Here is a 20,854-nt window from a genome sequence, read left to right on the forward strand (position 1 = left end):
CTTCAGTACGATGTCCTGTTTTGAAGAAAACAGTAATATGTAAAGAATGTTAACACCTTTAAAAGCCCTGATTTGACTTTGGTTTGTACTGATACATGCCATGGTTATGAAATTTCTGATTATTTAGGAAATAATTTTTATATTAGGGTGGACACCCTATTATAGTACTTAATACTTCAACATCAAAATTATAGCTTTGAACTGGCCTCTTGTACTTTTAGGAACTTTTAATACAAAGGTCAAAAAATGCATTTAAATGCATGGACTTTCCAACCTGTACAAGTGATGTGTGTATTAAGGCATTAGTACCGCATTTTGATGGGTCCACTCTCCAAAATTTCCTCCTCTCCTCTTTTTCTTCCTTTTTTGTATATTTTCTTTCTTTGCAAGTTTTCTGTAGTGTCCTTTTTCCTTGCCTATTATAACTGAAAGAAATAAGTACCTATGTACCTCACTTAACCTATTTGGTACTATTCAGATGCAAGGGAGTGGCTGGAGGAAGTAATTTTAGTCATGCCTTTTTAAAATTAGGGAGCAAGAAACATAGAGAAATTAAACATCTATTCTGCTTTTGTCTATTAAGTTTACCTTAGAGAAATATGGAGTAGAAGAGCAGGGGTGTGGAAGAAAGGAACAGGACTTCTGCTGAAATTTTGTGGCAGATTTACTGACAAATATTTTCTAACAGATTTTTACCAAAAGGCAGTTTTGTTTTTCTTTACTGACAGACCCTAAACGTACTTCTGGTTGGAAGCAGCTGCATCATTATAACACTAAAAAGCAACCTTGGCTAACTAAAGTACCTTATGTAACATAAGAAATAAAGAATACTTTAAATTTAAAAGCCTTTTTTATATGTTTACTGATGATGAACCGTTTTCAATGCAGGAAATAAATCTACTCCCCAAAAGAAATTGGCCCCCAAGTTACTTCTTTCTTTTAAACGTAACAAATTGGGGTAGATTTATGTTTTTGCTCATTCATTCTTTCATCTGCCGGCAGCTATTTTAAGAACTATGTGTAAGACAGATTCTGATGACCTTGGGAAAGTCACAAGACCTCAGTTTCTTCAGTGATGAAAGAAAAGACATTTTTCCACCGCCCTTTAACCACGACTCAATGCCAATGCTCAGATGAGAAATACGCCAAAAGCCCAGGGTACCTCCAAACTTGTGAAATTTCTACGTCTCCAAAAATATTGACTATATTTGAGACAGTATAATAAAAGCCAGGTGACCGATGGTTCCTAAAGGTTTGCTCAGTAGTAGTGTGAGCAGGGGTCTTCTGGGCCACCTGAATTCAATCCGCCCCATGTCTTGGCATCTCGCTCCATTTCCTTAAGAATGGATTAAACCGAGGGCCTGCCTCCGTTCCGTCCCTGTGCGGTGTTGACGGAAAAACGGAATCTTCTTGCTCCCATGGAGTTTTGCTTTCTGGGTGAGTACGGCACCAGGTCCCGGGCGGGTGCCGTCTAGTTGGCCAGCGATCCCAGGCAGGAAACTGGCTGCACACGCGGGAGCATGTCCCTGAGAACGAGCTTGGTGCATATATTTTCCTCTCTTGAGTTCTTTAATACTCAGAAAGCTTAAGCTGATTTATCGAGAATCATTCAGTGCCCAAGCGATGTTTGTAACGGCTAACACAATATCAGGTCCCTTTGCAGTACTGTGGTTTGCTCTCAGTTACGGCCAGAAACCGGAACAGAAGGAACGGGAGAAAGCAGGGAAGGTCGGAGACGACAGTGCTCAGAGCTGCATGGTCGGCAGCTTCTAAAGCGTGGAGGATGGGACGGAGGAGGAGCAGAATACGGAGAAAGGGGGAAAGCAGAGGAAAAATATTCACGCCAATGGGTAAAAGGGAAAAGGTGAGAAGGAATGGAGTAGGAGAGGGAACCAATGGATGGGAGAGGCGGAGGAAGAAGGGGGAGGGGCAGAAGCCAATGGGGGAGCCGGGACGCGAGCGAGAACGCGGCCCCGCGCACTCGCTCCCTCCCTCCGGCTCAGGCGCTCGCGCCTTCCCAGGCTCCCGGGAGACGAGGGCAGGGGCGGGGCCCAGCCGGGCGCGCGGCGCGGGAGGCGTCGGGAGGTGAGGGCGGCGGGGGCGGGGGATTGTGGGGAGGGCGGTGCGGGTGCGCGCGCGCGCGCCCCGTCGAGGTTGCGCCGCCGCTCCGCCCCCGGCCGGGTGTGTGGCAGCGCGCGCGCGCGTGTGCGTTCCGGCGGTGCGCGCCGGGAGAGATGCTGAGGTAAAGTTCGGGAGAGAGGGAGAGATCCGTCAGCGCGAGGGAGCCCGAGTGGCCGCCATTACTGAACCCGGCGCGGCGGCGGGCGCCGGGGAAGGGGGGAGGGACGGGGCCGCCGCTGGTGGCGGGGAGGGAGGGAGGGTGGGTTACCCGGCCACGGGAGCCGTAGGGCTTGAGGTTTCGGGGCGTGTGTGTTGGGGCGGGCGGGGGGAGGTGGCTGAAGGGACGCGGCGCTCGGTGAGCACGCCAGGGAAGAGAGGCGAGCAGAGAGTGGAGGAGGAGGCGGCGGCGGCGGGAGCGCTCCCCAGGAATGTCGCTGCCGCCGCCACCACCGGGGCCGCTGCCGTTGAGGAGGAGACGGAGGAGACCGACGGTGTTAGGTAGGACCTTGCGACTCCCCGCTCCTCTGGGCCTACCCGTTCGCCCCCTCCCCGCCGGGGACCCTCCCGCCGCCCACTGCCCCGCTCGGTCGCCGCCGCCGGTTGTAACCAGTTCAAGGGGCTGGGGCCCCGCCGCCGCGGAGGGGAGCCCGGCGCCGCGCTCTGTCCTCGCAGGCCGGGGCGGGGAGCGGCTGCCGTGGGGGGGAGACGGGCGGCGTGAAGGGCAGAGAGGCCGGGGGAGGGGGCGCTTTCCCCACAGGTGATGGGGCAGGGGTCGGCGGAGGCCTGGTGGTGGCCGGAGTCCTCTCCAGCCCGCCGCCCTCACTTGCCCTCGTCTCGGGTGGTGCGTGGGGGAGGAAGGTGGCGGTGTCTATTAGCCGGGCGGCTGCTGTTAACGAGTTCCACCTGGAAGGGGAGAGGTGGGGTGGGCGCATATTCGCGGAGACACAGTCTTCACTGCAAACTTGAGCGCCTTTCTGGGGGATCGGCCCTTTCACTTTTTCCCCCTAGCTCCCTCCGGACCCTGGGTTCTGTTCACCAATTTCTTGTCTGCTCCTAAAGCTCGGGGTAGGATGTGAGAAGTTGTACTGCGCAACCAAAACACAAGAGTCCTAAGGGTTGGCTGCGGCTGGGTTGAGGCTTTGAAATTGAGTTTTCGCTAGAATAACCTCTAGATTTTCCCTCTGTTTCCACTAAAGAAAAGTATCGGGGTGGGGGTGGGGAACTGCGCGGGAGCGCGCGCGCACTTATCCACACATAAATACACTCACTCCCTCTCACCCTCCCTCTCCAGCGTTATTAGAAATGCAAGTGAGGTGGAGGCTCAGGGTGTAGCTGAGGCTGAAAGGTGCTCGGAAGTCTAGGCAAACTATCAGGACGTTTAGTAAAATTCCGAGAAAGTTGTAAGGAAGATGGTTATGCTTTTACAATATGATAGAAATCCAGTTTGGGCCCATGTTTAATATATGGAATTCGAATGTTTTAAGTATAGACCAAAAGAGGCATACAGATGGTGTGTACGTGCGTTTTTAAGTTTAAATTCCCATCGGTATTTGCTTTTGCATTTGTAATTGGTAGGAAACGACATCATTTTTTAAAAAGTGTTCAGGTATGAAACAGTGAAATGCGTCGCTATGTTTACTGATCTTTTCTTACGCAGTCTTCTACAGGTGTTGGGAGGGCGGGGTTTGCCGACTCCACTTAAATTCCAAAATCAGTATTCAATTTGAATATATTAATAAGTGTTTATCTCCATTGATGTTCTTATTCATTTCAGGGACTATTTCTCTAAATCTCCACTCAAGATGGTTCTTTTAACAAAAATTTGATCTGGATTCAACGCTTCAGAAAAGTATTTGGTTGAGTAAAATATGTTAATAAAATGTGTTTGGAAGTACTGTCAATTCCGGTTTATTCGACTTTAATGTGATGAAACTGTACTCTTATTTAGTATTCTTAAATAGACATACTGACCATACCGGTAACCTACTAGGCAGTTTTCAGATTAAGATTTCGCTTCCATTTTAAATTGCTTTTTCATTTTTGGCTCTTTCATCTATCTGTTCTTTGAAATTGACCCACGTTTCTTGTATATGGTCGATCAGAGGAAGACACTGGTAAATGCAGATTACCAAAAACTTGCATAGGCCTTGGAGCATGTGATTAAACATAAATGATTGAAAATCTGGGTATATCTGTGCATTTAACTTTCAAGAAATAGCACTACTGATCTAATTGACTTAAAGCAGAAATTAGAGCAGTTCAGGTGACTAGATAACAATCGATTTGGTTGTCATGTGTAGGCTACATTTTTTTTAACCCACTTCAGCATGTATTTTACCATTCTTTGTACATTAATTACAAGAGCATTGGGGAATGGGGTGTGTTACACTTGGATATCCAAGAAAGAATTGTCAGAGAATTCTGATATCTTCATCAGTTTTTTAGCACTCCTCTCCCACATTTAAATTACTTTAGCACTTTAGAAATTGTATTGCAAAAGTAATGTCTTAATTCTGTCACATGGTACTTATCCTAAATGTTTTGAAACCAGGACCCTACCCCTCTCTCTTTCTGTTTGAAAGGTTGATTTAATCTATACACTTAAACTCTTGGAGAAAATTATTTCGACCTTGAGAGTTAAGATTTTTTAAGGAATAAAATATTGTATTTGCATTCTTTTTTTGGAATTGATGTTGTGGTACAGCTTAGAATAATATTTTGTAACTTATACATTGAGGAAAAAGTTATTTTTCAAGAAGACTGTACTAAACTTTTACTTTTTCATCATTAATGGTACTTAACACAAGTGTTGCTTTTAGTATTCAGTTCTTAAACATGAAATGGCATAATTGGGATTTTCTTGGTAGCTGCAGAATGTTTTGTCACAACTTAAGTTTCCATAAATATTATTTTTGAAATTTATTTGGACTGATTTTTTCTTTGCATACTCAGAAAGTATGCAGATAATATAGTTGGCTCAAGAAGTGTTGTATAGTGTTCTGTTTTAGTAACATTTGTGTTCCTAAAGGATGTTTGTAAAATACATTTGGGGTACACCATGGGAGTTTGGTTTTGCAAAGAACTGTGAAGAAAGTTTGTAAAGTGTTCCATTATTTGGTGACTTGAGTAATCAAGCTCCTATTTGTTTAAGTGAAGGTTGTTGATAATTTTCTCAAACTAGGAAAACAAAGAAAAATATTAGTTCACTGCTTAGAATTTTAGGTATGAACTTTAATTGGTTTTCAAATTCTGTTCCTTGGATCCCTTACGGATTTTTGCTGGATGCCTTGAGACTTCCTCTGATATCTCACCCTTAGAAACCAGGGCAGCTTTTATTTTTGTCTATTAAAAGTATTCTTCCTAAATACAAGAATTCCTTTGAAAAAAAGAAATCATCTGTATTAAAATTTGTTTGAAAGTGTCCAGTTTGTATTCATTAATTAAGATTAATTTCATTCGGCACTTATGTGCCTGGCCTTAGGGGTACCAAGATAAGTTAGAAATATGTAGCTCAAGCTATAGTTGAAGCGGTAGTAACTTTAAAGTAATAAATATTGATGGTTACAAGTACTAAGAAATGTGGAAAAGAGAACCACTGTTTTCTATCAGGGCCTCTTTGGGAAACCTTTACAGAAGAAGCATTTGAATTTGAATGTTTTGACTGCAAGTAGAACCTTGAAAGTAAGACAAAAAAAAGTTTTTGTTTTGTTTTCTCTGTATTTTGGAGATTGTCCACAATTCCTTAGATTTGCAGTCAGATAAAATAGGTTGTTAATATTTGGTCATGTCTGTATTTTACTCCTTAGAACTAATGGGAAAAAGTTATGCATAATTGTAATTTTTGGGTTAACATAATGACTAGTATGGTTCCCTTTGGTTAGATTTTCAAGCTTTTCATCACGAAGTTTTCATTTTTCTAGCTTCATGTTAGACTTAGTCTATTTTATTATCCCTGACCAATATTTTATTGCGCACCTAGGCATTAGAGCAGAGAAGGCGATGGCACCCCACTCCAGTACTGTTGCCTGGAAAATCCCATGGACGGAGGAGCCTGGGAGGCTGCAGTCCATGGGGTCGCTAAGAGTCGGACACGACTGAGCGACTTCACTTTCCCTTTTTACTTTCATGCATTGGAGAAGGAAATGGCAGCCTACTCCAGTGTTCTTGCCTGGAGAATCCAAGGGACAGGGGAGCCTGGTGGGCTGCTGTCTATGGGGTCGCACAGAGTTGGACACGACTGAAGCGACTTAGCAGCAGCAGCAGGCATTAGAGTGAAACAAGGAAATGTTGCTCCCTTAAAAGAGCTTACAGCTTTGGTGTGAAGCTTTGGTGCTTGACGATTTAGGAATAAATGCCAGTTTAACACAGTAGAAGAGCCATATACAAAGTAGTAGATATTGATTTAAAAATTGGTGTAAAGAAATTTAAATAGATATCCTTTTGAAGTTGCAGGATTGGGATAAGTGAGAAAAAAAGACACTGTAGACCCAAAGCATAAGGAGGTGTGGATAAATTAACGGAGGGGGTGGGGGAGGAATATAAGGTAAAATACAAACTCAGTTTGTACATTGTAAGCCAAATTGAAGATTTGGGGGAAAATATTAACACAAGGTTAATAGAAGGAGTAATGGGGAAATAAATTATCTCTGCATTCCTGTCTTTGTTAACTATATTTGGCATTGTCAAACAGCCTTGGAAAACTGATTCTTTGCCTTCTAATAGGGTATACAGTTTGTTCATTTTCTTCCTATTCAGTATTGTGATCCAGCATTTTATATTTCTTTCTATACTTGCCTTTTTAGAACCAAAATAATATCTCTCTTCATTTTCTTCTTTATTTTTGTTTTGGTTGACTGTTAAAGGGAAGGAGAGACAAAGATCCAGATTTCTACTTAACTATCTAAGTTTATAACTCTTGGAATACTTGTTACAAAGGGTATCACATCAAATGGTCTCTTAAATTATTTTCTCAAGTTTGTGATCTTGAAGTTGATGTTACTAATCTTGACTTTACCTCATTTCATTTCTGTGTTTTCACTTGTCTTGGTAATACTGTCACCTGAAACTCAAGTGTTAGCACCATCTGTTGCTGAGACTGATTAGTTTTTCTTTAAGAAACTTGACTCATTTGTCTTTTATTTCTTTTATCTAGTAGCCAGTCACCAAAGTCTTTGTCTTGAATGGCTCTTTTCAGTTCTGTGATAGATCAGGTGCTTTCAAGCCTCTAGTGTTTGCCCGTCTCTTAGGCACTGTGCCCCTCCAAATCCAATTTTGTATTTCACTTCTAATTTAGAATGGTTTCTTATTGTTCACTACAAGGTCTAACTTCTATTTGCCCTTGAAGACCTTCCATAGACATATCTTCAGAAATAAGTAAGTTTCTACTTTCTAACATGGCAACTGTACTCAACCACTCCACAGTAATCACATACCGGAAAGGACTTTTTAAAATCCAAATCCAGTCTCTTTTTCGGAGTTTACTCAAATCCTTAAATCTATTGCAGGAGTCTGCAGATTATAGTCTGTGAGCACAATCCAGTCTGCTGCTTATTTGTTTAATGGCTTTTTACATTTTGAAATGGTTGGGGAAACAATTTTGAATAATATTTTGTAGTATGTGAAAATTACATGGAATTCTAATTTCATTGTCTATAATGATCATTTGTGTAAATATTGTCTGTGGCTTGTAGTATTTATTGTTTGACCTTTCACAGAAAAAGTTTCAAAGCCCAAATTACAAAGTATTCTAATTTGTACTGATCTTTCATTTCTTTGAGTTCTTATTACATTTATCAGTTTTATAGTGTATCACATTGCCTATGTCTTCTCATCTGTAGTACTTGTTAAAGAGTGGGCAGTGGTTTTCAGCCTTTTTTAAAAAAAAGCATACCTCCTTTTTAGTCTATACCCTTTTTTTGAGATTTTTATTTGACCACTTAATGTTCCCATAAGTAAGAAAATTGTAGTTTGTTTTCCCTCCTGTGTAGCATTACAATAATGAATTGCAAATTATGCCCTTCTCCCCATGTCTCCATTCTCCAAAGTGAGAAGAAAGAACTTGGACCCTGGAAGGGAGTATATTCATAGCTCCTTGGCTTAGTCAGACCACCCTCTCTGACCACCCTATCTAAACTTCTGCCATAAAGCTAAGCAAATAGTAGCTAAGCACAGTATATATTTAATGGGTTGTTTACACAGGTTGATGTACATGAGGTGACCCTTGATTCTTCTGTTTTCACCACAGAATAAAGAAATGGACTAGGAAGGGCTGAGAATAACTTTGATACCATGTCCTCAAAGACGACATGTTGTTAGAGGAAAGTGTGGATTAAAAATAGTATTGGCAGTAAATCTGGGAATAGTTTACACCATTATGTTCTGCAGTGAAACTTTTTCAAACAATAAATACTTGAAATATCAAAAGATAAAAATGGGTAAAAAGTAGAATTACCTTTGCTGAGTAGAGTTTGGAGAGATCCCAGACTGCCGCATACTGAGACCCTTCTGGAAGTACCCTTCAGGCTTAATGTTTATAAACTCATTATTTCTATTAATGAGCAGATTAAAGGTCTTGGGGGAAGAACTGGACTTTGTATATTAGAATATTCTGCAGTGCTATACCTTATGGATCCATAATAGTATGTGATTTTTGTTAATTGTGACTATGAATGTGACTTCAAGATTTTCCAGGATCTGAGTTTGAAGATTGATTCATTTAGTCATCAAATACTTGATCTCCCATGTATGTCAGGTGCTGATCTGAGTGCTGGGAATATGATTAAAAAATAAAAAATCATCCTAACGCTCTATCCTGGATCCTACCAAGATACGCTTTCATGAAGACTAATTTATGGGAATATGACTTGAGCATTCCTTTCAACCTTAAGGTTGTATGCTTATGTGGTACAAACCTTAAAGAAAATACGGAATATGATTGACTCTCCTATAGGCATTAACATTGTTTACTTAACTCTTTTATATGTTAAAATGGCTTTTTCATTTCTTCTTCTAATTTTTATAGCGTAAGTTTGTATTGAGATATACTTAAGTATATTATTAAGGCAATATTATGCCATATTCATCTTTTAATATACAGTTGATATTTTTACTCTCAAACTTTTCTAGGTAAGTTTATCTAAGATTGTGGAATATATGATCATCTTTGGGCTTGAATCTGTCTTCTGTCTTGAATATTTGTTTATTTAAGGGATGTTTTCTTTATTTGACCTAAAAAAGGTGGAGCAGGGCTTCCCTGTTGACTCAGTGGTAAAGAATCCTCCCTGGTCTGGGAAGATCCCACATGGTGCAGAGCAACTAAGCCCGTATGCCACTGCTATTAAACCTGTGTTCTAGAGCCCAGGAGCTGTAACTACTAAAACCCTGTGTGCCTTAGAGCCTGTGCTCTGCAATAAAAGAAGCCACTGTAACAGGAAGCCTGCACACAAAAATTGGAGGATTGCCCCCACTATCTGTGACTAGAGAAAAACCTGTGAAGCATTGAAGACTCAGCGCAGCCAAAAATAAATACATTTTTTTAATTAAAAAAAAAAGAATAATTACAAAGCTGCTTCTGTGTAATTAGATCTTTGAAGTGTACTTTTCTGTAGTAAATGATTGTGATTTTAAAAAATATTAAGTGTCAAAAATAAAAATTAGGTGATTATTCTGACTGAATACAGGCATACTTTGTTTTATTGTGCTTTGCAGATCCTGAGGGTTTGCACATTGATAGTTTTTGGCAGCCTTGTGTAGATCAAGTGTATAGATGCCATTTTTCCAACAGTGTTATTTTTTGATTAAGGTATGCACATATAGACATAATGGAAGCACAGTTAATAAAACTACAGTATAGTGTAAACTTTCATATGCATTGAGAAACCAAAAAATTTGTGTGACTCACTTTATTGTGTCTTCGCTTTTTTGTGGTGTCTGCAACCAAACATGCAATATCTCCAAGGTATACCTGTACATTATTATAGACCATAGTTAGTCTTTATTATGATAGCTTAATTTTTGACAAAAATTTTGGAACCTTGAATATATGTATATTTCCTCCATAAATAGCTTTATGATATCTTTTAGATTAATAAATGGCAACCCACTCCAGTGTTCTTGCCTGGAGAATCCCAGGGACAGCGGAGTCTGGTGGGCTGCCGTCTCTGGGGTCCACAGAGTCGGACACGACTGAGCGACCTAGCAGCAGCAGCAGCAGCACTTATTTAGTAAACCTAACATGCTTTACTTTTTACTTTTTTTAACCAGGGAATTAAGAACATTTGATTGTAGTATTTATTAGGCTTCATACATTTATTGAATACTACTATGTGGGAAGGACTATTTGGGGCTCTTGGAATATGATGATGGAATGAACAGATTTGTGCATTTGCACATCTTTTTAAACCTAGAATGGGGAGGGGAGAGGGGTAGAGTTAATGACAAATAATAAAGAAGTTGTAAAATAGGATAAGCAAAGGAGAATTTTGGAGATTGTTAGGGAAAGTAAGGGCAAAGGTAGGAACATGTTTAGCTTGTTCAGGATTCTTCACTGTGGCTGGAATAGAATGAGGAATGGGGAGAATAAAATGGGAATAGGTCAGAGAGTAAGATATGGTTAGAGAAGGTAGATCTTGTAATAAGCCATTGAAAAGACTTTGCTTTTACTTTTTTGGAGACACGGGAAAGTTTTAACCTCAAGAAAGGGACGGTCTTACGTATGTTTTAAAAGAAATAGTCTGGCTGCTCTGTGAACAGACTGAGGAAGAGGAGCAGGAGTGGAAGCAGAGAAATTAGTTGAGAAGCCTTTGGAGGAATGAAGAGCCAGAGATGAGAATGGAATGAGATCAGATTTATAGCAATAAAGGTAGTGAAAAGCAATGATTTCTGAATGTATTTTGAAGATGAGGCCAGCAGGAATTTTCCTGACAGCATATAGTAACTTGGAAGTGTAAAATATTTTTTAAAATATACTTTTTATTAATTCATGAGTGAAACGGTTTTATGAAAAGTTACAAAATTTAGTTTAAATCCAGAATTACTAAGACTCTTTCAGTTGACTAGATTCCTTATAGAACTTTAAAAAAATTTTTTTTTATTTTTGCAGAAGGCCACTTCATGTTATTAAAACTCCATTAAAAGGATCATGTTGTGTTTGAATGACTTAAAACATCTCAAAACTTAATTGTAGAGATAGCTTCATTTCAGCACAGTTGTCCAACTTAAAGATTATACTTTGTTGTTAATTTCTGTAGAGATACTTATTCTAAACATTTCCTTGAAAGTTTATAGGATAATCTTAAAAGCAGGAGGAGAAATTACATTGCAGGTTATTACAAGTAGCACTAATGCTTAAGAAGGGCTTCCCTCGTGGCTCAGTGGTAAAGAACCTGCCTGCCAGTGCTAGAGACATGGTTGAATCCCTGGGTCGGGAAGATCTGGAGAAGGAAGGAAATGGCAACCCACTCCAGTATTCTTGCTTGGGAAATCCTATGGACAGAGGAGCCTGGTGGGCTACAGTGCATGGGGTTGCAAAAGAGTTGGACACGACTTAGTAAACAACAGTGACAATGCTTAAGAAGGTAAAGATTGGTCATCAAGAGATTCAACCCTATAACTTTGAGTAGGTCATTATTGCTTTTTATCTTGGTTTCTTTTTTTTTTACAAAGATTAAGTTATGTCAAAAATAGAAAAGCTATGTCTAGATCGACATAGTCAAGTATTAGCCATTAAAAATACTTGAAAGGAGTTTTCAAATTGAATCTAACAGCCTGCCTATAGACATTGGCCATTAGCTTATTAGTGGGAAATTTTAAAAAGGCATTCTTTTTTTCTCAGTACAAAAGAAAAACTACCTTGGTTAGTTAATAGAGTGCAATTTTGACTTGAATAGTGAGGGCCAGTGGATTAATTACATAAACTATCCAAGTGTCTGAAGTAAATTTCCTTATAAACCTGTACAGAAAGTATAGCTCTTCCTTGTAGTTATACCATACTCACTCAAATGACAAAATCTTTTCGAGGACAAGATGACAATAGTTTTCTAGTCTAGGGTTTCTCAGACTTTTTTAAAATCTGAAAATACTTTTAAACTAAAGCTTCTGAGTTAAGTAAACCTGTAAATCAGATAAAGAAGGCACTGCTCTGGTAAAGAGTTGGAGAGAGCAACTATTTATTTGTCCAGCATTCTTTCCTACCTCTAGATAAATGAATTTTCTCACCAGATAATCACTATATGGTGACTCATGACAAAAACTCTGGATCTGACTTCAAAAGGCCAGCAGGTAGCCTGCCTGAGAACATTGTTAGTAGAAAGAACGTGGATGTTCTTCACTGTGTCTTAGTGGTAGTTTACTGTGAATTTGGTCTGTAAACCACACATGTCACACAAAGCTACCTTATTTTTAATTTGAACTTTAATATTTGTAAGTCAGAGACTGCCACTAATTAGGATGTGTCAGAGCCTTAGTACTGAAAATTTGTCAATACAGTAGAGTTTTATTTCTCTGTTAAATAAAAAGCCTTCTAGTTTTCAATGACTGATAAAAGGATGATGACTTCATGCTTCCATTCACCTTTTAAGGGCTTTTTCTTTCTGAAACTTTAAAAATTCATCTTGTGGTAGTGTTTTTATTTTGACTTTAATGCTGGATAACTTTAGATAGAAAAGTGTTTCAGTCTTCTGAGGTTTATGCGCTAGGAGAGCATGAATGATTTTTTTAATGTGTTTGGATAGGTATTTGTAAAAAATATTAACCAAGATGTAACCATTATGATAAGGATTAGATTTGTAGTTGAAAATTTTCCACAGTACTCAGGTCCATATAACATACTGTTACTTTTCTATTGAAAATTTTGTGTCTCTTAAACTGGAAAGCAGGGAACAGTCTTTAACTGCTTTGAATTGCTCTTAATTTTCGGAATAGATGTTTGTCCACCAGAGTTAATCAAGAGCTCTGCGTAGTTCTAGTGTTTGTAGAATTCAATATAAAAATTCCCCAAAGTAATCGCTGGTTATGTTTTCTTTTGGTACACATTTAGAAGGATATCGTCTGCAATTTTTTGCTTGTTTAGTAAGAAAGAAAGATAGACTTTGTATTCTGCTGTTTGAAGGGTTTTTTTTTTAATCATTTGTTACGGAATCACCATGCTATTTTCACGAACTAATTTCCCTTTTTATTGCTCTTTATAACTTTGTTATCCAGTTAGTTCACTGTTTTCTTTTCAGTAAATATCCATTAAGTGGCCCAATTGTTCTTTTCTGTAGTTTAAGTAAAGAATGTTAAACTTGATGCTCAGTGCACATCTTCAGTTTGATCACATTAAGATTTAAAAATTTTTTTACTTGATAAAAGAGAGTTAATAGGATTGAGTGGGACTGCCCTAATTTCTTACACTGCTAGTTATTGTATGTACTGCTCTCGGATAAATACTGGTAAATCACCAGCCTGAACACGTCATTTTTAAATAAATCTTCAACAGCTTCCTTGATTCCAGCAATCAAATCTTAAAAACAGAACTTAATATTTATTAAGCATTTTTTCTTTGCATTTAACATTAACAAAGAAAAACTTAGTTCTTAAATTTGTTTAGATAGGCAACTCTATTTTATACATGGGGGAATCGTGTCTCAAAAGATGTAGGGTTTTACTGTTGTTGTAAACTAATAAATGTTAGGAATTTAATTTGAAGTCATTTCCATTTACTCATGATTTTCTACTACTGATTTTGGTGCTTCAACATTATATTACAAAAGTGAACCTAATACTTTGCTTGAGTGTTTGGTGGCTGATACAGTTAAAATCAGTATTTCATTGAGGTTGCTAGGATAAACTTAGAGAATATAAGATTAAATCCTGATATTTTATTTTAAAATATTATTTTATTAGAAATATAGTCAAAATTTTAAATTGCAAGAATAATTTCTTTTTACCATTAGTATAGCAGATGTGGACTATAATCTTAATAGATATTTACTTGCAATTTTGAGGGTAGTGGAGAAACCACATATTTGGGGCAAATAGTGGTTATTTTCTGACCTTTTATTTTTTTTTCCCTCATGGTCTTTATGATCTTTTATTTTGTCTGGATTGAAGATATTTTTCATATATGTTGATGTACATGACTGGATATTTTCCTTGTGAAATTTGGTATGGTAGAAATTATGTATTGCTTTTAATTAAACCTCAAAAGAATGTGAAGAGTCTCCAAATAAAACCATTATAAGAGACAATTCATTGTTTCCACACAGATAAGCTGAATTAAATTACGTGCAAGTCTTAAGGGTTATTTGTTGTTGTTTTTATATCAAATAATTCTATTGTCTCAGATATATAATCTTAAAATTCTTGAGCTTTGTGCTACTCAAAATATGATCTGGGAGCTTTTTGTAAATACTCTGAGAGGAAATAAATGCAAGAATCAAGAACATTTAGAAACAGTTTGGCAGTAATTTTTTGTCTCTTGAATCTAATAAGAAATTGGGGCCTATATTTTTTAAAAGATTTCATTCAGATTAAAAATTTCATTGTGTTTTTAAAAATTGACTTGCGTATATGAAATAAAAATTGGTCCTTAGCTTGAGAAGTGTTGATCCAGTTAATCACTGTAACGATTTGTATTAACTGTTCATTTTTTCCATTTTCTTGTTTACGTATATGAATATATTTAATTGGTTTTGTATATAATATTTGATAGATTGCGTAAGACTTAAAAATTCTAAGATCTTGCTAAATTCACATGAAATTCCATTTTAGGGAATAAGGTTTGAGGAACCACGTAAGAGAAAGCAGATAGGTTTTTAAGTTGTGAGAGAGTTGTTAAGGCAACTAGTTTGTTTTAGTTATTATCAAACATAGCCTCCAGACAGAGAAGACAGGAAAATTGAGGGAAGGGAAGGACTAGAAACAAAATGCATATTTGGTTAATAGGGTTTTATTTTAAGTTTGTAAGATCACATTAAAATTTGTATTTAGTGTTTTTAGTTGTTAGATTTGCCTTAAATTTTGAGGTCATCTTGCACTTTTAACAGTAAATCATAAACTGTCTTTGGTGATTTCTTAAAATACTGTGACATTGTTAACTTGTCTGGTGCTTTATTATGAACATCTTTAATGTGTATATAGTTCAGCATGTATAATTCATGACTAAGATTTGTCCTTTTTCTCTTTCTAGGAAGATGATCCATATGATCTTGAAGACCTTTCTGCACAGAAATGAGGGAAATACAAAGAACCAAATGTAGTTCTGAAATGTGGGATCTGTACTTTGAGATGATTTTATTTTCAAAATGAGAAGTATATCTGGTTATCTTTATGAATGTAGAGACATGACAAGAGAGTTATGATGGCAAAAAACAAAGAGCCTCGCCCCCCATCCTATACCATCAGTGTAGTTGGACTCTCTGGGACTGAAAAAGACAAAGGTAACTGTGGAGTTGGAAAGTCTTGTTTGTGCAATAGATTTGTACGCTCAAAAGCTGATGAATATTATCCAGAACATACTTCTGTGCTTAGCACCATTGACTTCGGAGGACGAGTAGTAAACAATGATCATTTTTTGTACTGGGGTGACATAACGCAAAGTGGTGAAGATGGAGTAGAGTGCAAAATTCATGTCATCGAACAAACTGAGTTCATTGATGACCAGACTTTCTTGCCTCATCGGAGTACGAATTTGCAACCATATATAAAGCGTGCAGCTGCCTCTAAATTGCAGTCAGCAGAAAAACTAATGTATATTTGCACTGATCAACTAGGCTTGGAACAAGACTTCGAACAGAAGCAAATGCCTGAAGGGAAGCTCAATGTAGATGGATTTTTATTGTGCATTGACGTAAGTCAGGGATGCAATAGGAAGTTTGATGATCAACTTAAATTTGTGAATAACCTTTTTGTCCAGCTATCAAAATCAAAAAAACCTGTAATAATAGCAGCAACTAAATGTGATGAATGTGTGGATCATTATCTTAGAGAAGTTCAGGCATTTGCTTCAAACAAAAAGAACCTTCTTGTAGTGGAAACATCAGCACGATTTAACGTCAACATTGAGACATGTTTCACTGCACTGGTACAAATGTTGGATAAAACTCGTGGCAAGCCTAAAATTATTCCCTATCTGGATGCTTATAAAACACAGAGACAACTTGTTGTCACAGCAACAGATAAGTTCGAAAAACTTGTACAGACTGTGAGAGATTATCATGCAACTTGGAAAACTGTTAGTAACAAATTGAAAAATCATCCTGATTATGAAGAATACATCAACTTAGAGGGAACAAGAAAGGCTAGAAATACATTCTCAAAACACATAGAACAGCTTAAACAGGAACATATAAGAAAAAGGAGAGAAGAATATATAAATACTTTACCGAGAGCTTTTAACACTCTTTTGCCAAATCTGGAAGAGATTGAACATTTGAATTGGTCAGAAGCTTTGAAGTTAATGGAAAAGAGAGCAGATTTTCAGTTATGTTTTGTGGTGCTAGAAAAAACACCTTGGGATGAAACTGACCATATAGACAAAATCAACGATAGACGGATCCCATTTGACCTCCTGAGCACTTTAGAAGCTGAAAAAGTCTATCAGAACCATGTACAGCATCTAATATCAGAGAAGAGGAGGGTAGAAATGAAGGAAAAATTCAAGAAGACTTTGGAAAAAATTCAGTTTATTTCACCTGGGCAACCATGGGAGGAAGTTATGTGCTTTGTAATGGAGGATGAAGCCTTCAAATACATCACTGAGGCTGATAGCAAAGAGGTGTATGGTAGGCATCAGCGAGAAATAGTTGAAAAAGCCAAAGAAGAGTTTCAGGAAATGCTTTTTGAACATTCTGAACTTTTTTATGATTTAGATCTTAATGCAACACCTAGTTCAGATAAAATGAGTGAAATTCATACAGTTTTGAGTGAAGAACCTAGATACAAAGCTTTACAGAAACTTGCACCGGATAGGGAGTCTCTTCTACTTAAGCATATAGGATTTGTTTATCATCCCACTAAAGAAACATGTCTTAGTGGCCAAAACTGTACAGACATTAAAGTAGAGCAGTTACTTGCCAGTAGTCTTTTGCAGTTGGATCATGGTCGCTTACGGTTGTATCATGATAGCACCAATATAGATAAAGTTAACCTTTTCATTTTAGGGAAAGATGGCCTTGCCCAAGAACTAGCAAATGAGATAAGGACACAATCCACTGACGATGAGTATGCCTTAGATGGAAAAATTTATGAACTTGATCTTCGGCCTGTTGATGCCAAGTCGCCTTACTTTTTAAGTCAGTTGTGGACTGCTGCCTTTAAACCACATGGGTGCTTTTGTGTATTTAATTCCATTGAGTCACTGAATTTTATTGGGGAGTTTATTGGAAAAATAAGAACTGAAGCTTCTCAGATCAGAAAAGATAAGTATATGGCCAACCTTCCATTTACATTAATTCTGGCTAATCAGAGAGATTCTATTAGTAAGAATCTACCAATTCTCAGGCACCAAGGGCAACAGTTGGCAAACAAGTTACAATGTCCTTTTGTAGATGTACCTGGTGGTACATATCCTCGTAAATTTAATGAAACCCAAATAAAGCAAGCTCTAAGAGGAGTATTAGAATCTGTTAAACATAATTTAGATGTGGTGAGCCCAGTTCCCACCAATAAGGATGTATCAGAAGCTGACTTGAGAATTGTCATGTGTGCCATGTGTGGTGATCCATTTAGTGTGGATCTTATTCTTTCACCCTTCCTTGATTCTCATTCTTGTAGTGCTGCCCAAGCTGGACAGAATAATTCCCTAATGCTTGATAAAATCATTGGTGAAAAAAGGAGGCGAATACAGATCACAATATTATCATACCATTCCTCAATTGGAGTAAGGAAAGATGAACTGGTTCATGGTTATATACTAGTGTATTCTGCCAAACGGAAAGCATCAATGGGAATGCTTCGAGCATTTCTGTCAGAGGTTCAGGACACCATCCCTGTACAACTGGTTGCAGTTACTGACAGCCAAGCAGACTTTTTTGAAAATGAGGCCATCAAGGAGTTAATGACTGAAGGAGAACACATTGCAACTGAGATCTCTGCTAAATTTACAGCATTGTATTCTTTATCTCAGTATCATCGGCAAACTGAGGTCTTTACACTGTTTTTCAGTGATGTTCTAGAGAAAAAAAATATGATAGAAAATTCCTATTTATCTGATAGTACAAGGGAATCAACCCATCAGAGTGAAGATGTTTTCCTGCCATCTCCCAGAGACTGTTTTCCCTACAACAACTACCCTGATTCAGATGATGATACAGAAGCACCACCTCCTTATAGTCCAATTGGGGATGATGTACAGCTGCTTCCAACACCTAGTGACCGATCCAGATATAGATTAGATTTGGAAGGAAATGAATACCCTATTCACAGCACCCCGAATTGTCATGACCATGAACGCAACCATAAAGTGCCTCCACCTATTAAACCTAAACCAGTTGCACCGAAGACAAATGTGAAAAAACTGGATCCAAACCTTTTAAAAACAATTGAAGCTGGTATTGGTAAAAATCCAAGAAAACAGACTTCTCGGGTGCCTTTGGCACATCCCGAAGATATGGATCCTTCAGATAACTATTCAGAACCCATTGACACAATTTTCAAACAGAAGGGCTATTCTGATGAGATATACGTTGTCCCAGATGACAGTCAGAATCGTGTTATTAAAATTAGAAACTCATTTGTAAATAACACTCAAGGAGATGAAGAAAATGGATTTTCCGATAGAACCTCGAAAAGTCATGGAGAACGGAGGCCTTCAAAATACAAATATAAATCTAAAACCCTGTTTAGTAAAGCCAAGTCATACTACAGAAGAACACATTCAGATGCAAGTGATGATGAGGCTTTCACGACTTCTAAAACGAAAAGAAAAGGAAGACATCGTGGAAGTGAGGAAGATCCACTTCTTTCTCCTGTTGAAACTTGGAAAGGTGGTATTGATAATCCTGCAATCACTTCAGATCAAGAGTTAGATGATAAGAAAATGAAGAAGAAAACCCACAAAGTGAAAGAAGACAAAAAAGTAAGTTTAATTTATGGTTCATAATGTTTCTACAGATGTTTGTTTTGATTTTTAAAAAATTAGTTTTTTAAGATAATGGATTTGATGTCAGTGAGAAGTTACGCTGTCTGTCATTTAGTAAGTGTAATTGACAGCTCTTTTTAATTTTCTGAATATTTTGTGAGGATTGATTATTTTTTGTTACTTCATTTTATTTATTTTTTGTTACCTCATTTTATTTACTTGTGCTTTAACTTGTTCGTTTCGCAGAGTCAGACATGACTGGGCAACTAAACAGCAAAAAGTTTATTTGGGGTGGAAGTTTGTTGTATTCTTCAGCATAAAAGTTCTAGGTGAATAGGTAGATTCTGTCTACAGAAACTTAGATATAAAATGCTTTTGTTCATTTTCTCTGTTTGTAAGCATCCTATTTGTCTGTTTTTCCCTTTTGACTTCGCAGTTTTGCAGCTTGATTTGTTGACATATTAATTTGATATATTGGCATATTTGATACATTGTTTTTTTGCGGTTTGCTTTTTGCACTTCCCAGATACTGCATTTTTTACAAATTGAAGGTTTGTGACAACCCTGCAATGATCAAGGCTTCATAGCACCATTTTTACAGTAGCATTTTCTTACTTCTTGCTTTTGTGTTACATTTTGGTAATTCTCAAAATATTCTAAATGTTAAAATTATTATAATATTTGTTACAGGGGTCAGTGATTTTTGATGTTACTTTTGCAAAAAGATTACAACTCACTGAAGACTCAAATAATGATTAACACATTTTAGCTACATTTTTAAATTGATGTACATACATTGGTTTTTTTTAGGTATAATACTGTCGTACACTTAATAGATTGCCATATAGTGTACATGTAATTTTTACATGCACTGGGAAACCAGAGAATTTGTGTGATTCACTTTATTGTGATATTTGTTTTTAGGCAGTGGTCTGGAACTCAACTGTATTATCTCCAAGACATGCCTATATAACATTGCTTTAAATTTTAGATTCATTGTGTTACGATACTTGAACTTAAGAGAATTGGAAAACATGATATTTTGGAAGCTTTTAGATCTATAAGTGATTTTTTAATCCTTCAGTGTTTAACCTTAAACATAAATGTTACTTAAACGTTTGAACCTCTGTTCTTAAAAAGATAAACATAGCTTACAATGCAGCTTTATAAATATAGTTTTATGCTGCAGTTACACTTTAGGGCTTTGTATTATATATGTACAGTGAAGTGCCTTGGATGTCTCCAAGGCTATTTATATCATAGTTATCCGTGGTATTTTTCCTTTAAGCATTACAGAAAAGCTGGAGCATTTTAGTGCAGCTTTTGTTTGCCTGGAAATTATTTTCATTGTGTAAGCTGGACTTGAGTAAGTTGTCTTCTGTTTCAGTTTAGTGAGCATTCACTGAAAACCTGCTAAATGCTTAAGTCTGTACAAAAAGCTGTTGAAGGATATAAAAGAATTGAAGATGCACATCCCTAAAAAAGCTTAAATGTTAGTTTGAAAGACAGTACCCTGTTTTTGGAACAGAGGTAGAAAAGTAATACTAGAGCACTGTAGGGAAGCATGTGTAATAGTTAAGAGCACATGATCTAGAGCCAGACTGCTAGGATTTGAATCAGCTTACTAGCTGTGTAACTTCTGTATACTCCTTTCAAGGAAGGTGGAGATAAACA

At 37.6% G+C, this 20,854-nt stretch overlaps 1 protein-coding gene across 8 annotated transcripts in view; it reads left to right on the forward strand.

Moving 5' to 3' along the window:
• Window positions 1-575: 575 nt before the first annotated feature.
• ARHGAP5 (Rho GTPase activating protein 5) overlaps window positions 576-20,854 on the forward strand; it is an 80,124-nt gene continuing 59,845 nt past the window's right edge. For 3 of the 8 annotated variants that reach the window (XM_055556429.1, XM_055556437.1, XM_055556438.1), the window contains exons 1-2: window positions 2,106-2,242; window positions 15,290-19,177. In XM_055556429.1, the coding sequence (XP_055412404.1) occupies window positions 15,458-19,177 (3,720 nt within the window). In that variant the 5' untranslated portion in view covers window positions 2,106-2,242; window positions 15,290-15,457. Of the gene's footprint in view, window positions 1,438-1,663; window positions 1,865-1,956; window positions 2,086-2,105; window positions 2,243-2,464; window positions 2,620-3,946; window positions 3,971-15,289; window positions 19,178-20,854 lie in introns of those variants that run through there. The other 5 variants (XM_055556431.1, XM_055556432.1, XM_055556434.1 and 2 more) reach the window with 5 other exon arrangements.

The sequence above is a fragment of the Bubalus kerabau genome, chromosome 19 (assembly GCF_029407905.1).
Source record: "Bubalus kerabau isolate K-KA32 ecotype Philippines breed swamp buffalo chromosome 19, PCC_UOA_SB_1v2, whole genome shotgun sequence".
Classification (NCBI taxonomy): domain Eukaryota; kingdom Metazoa; phylum Chordata; class Mammalia; order Artiodactyla; family Bovidae; genus Bubalus; species Bubalus kerabau.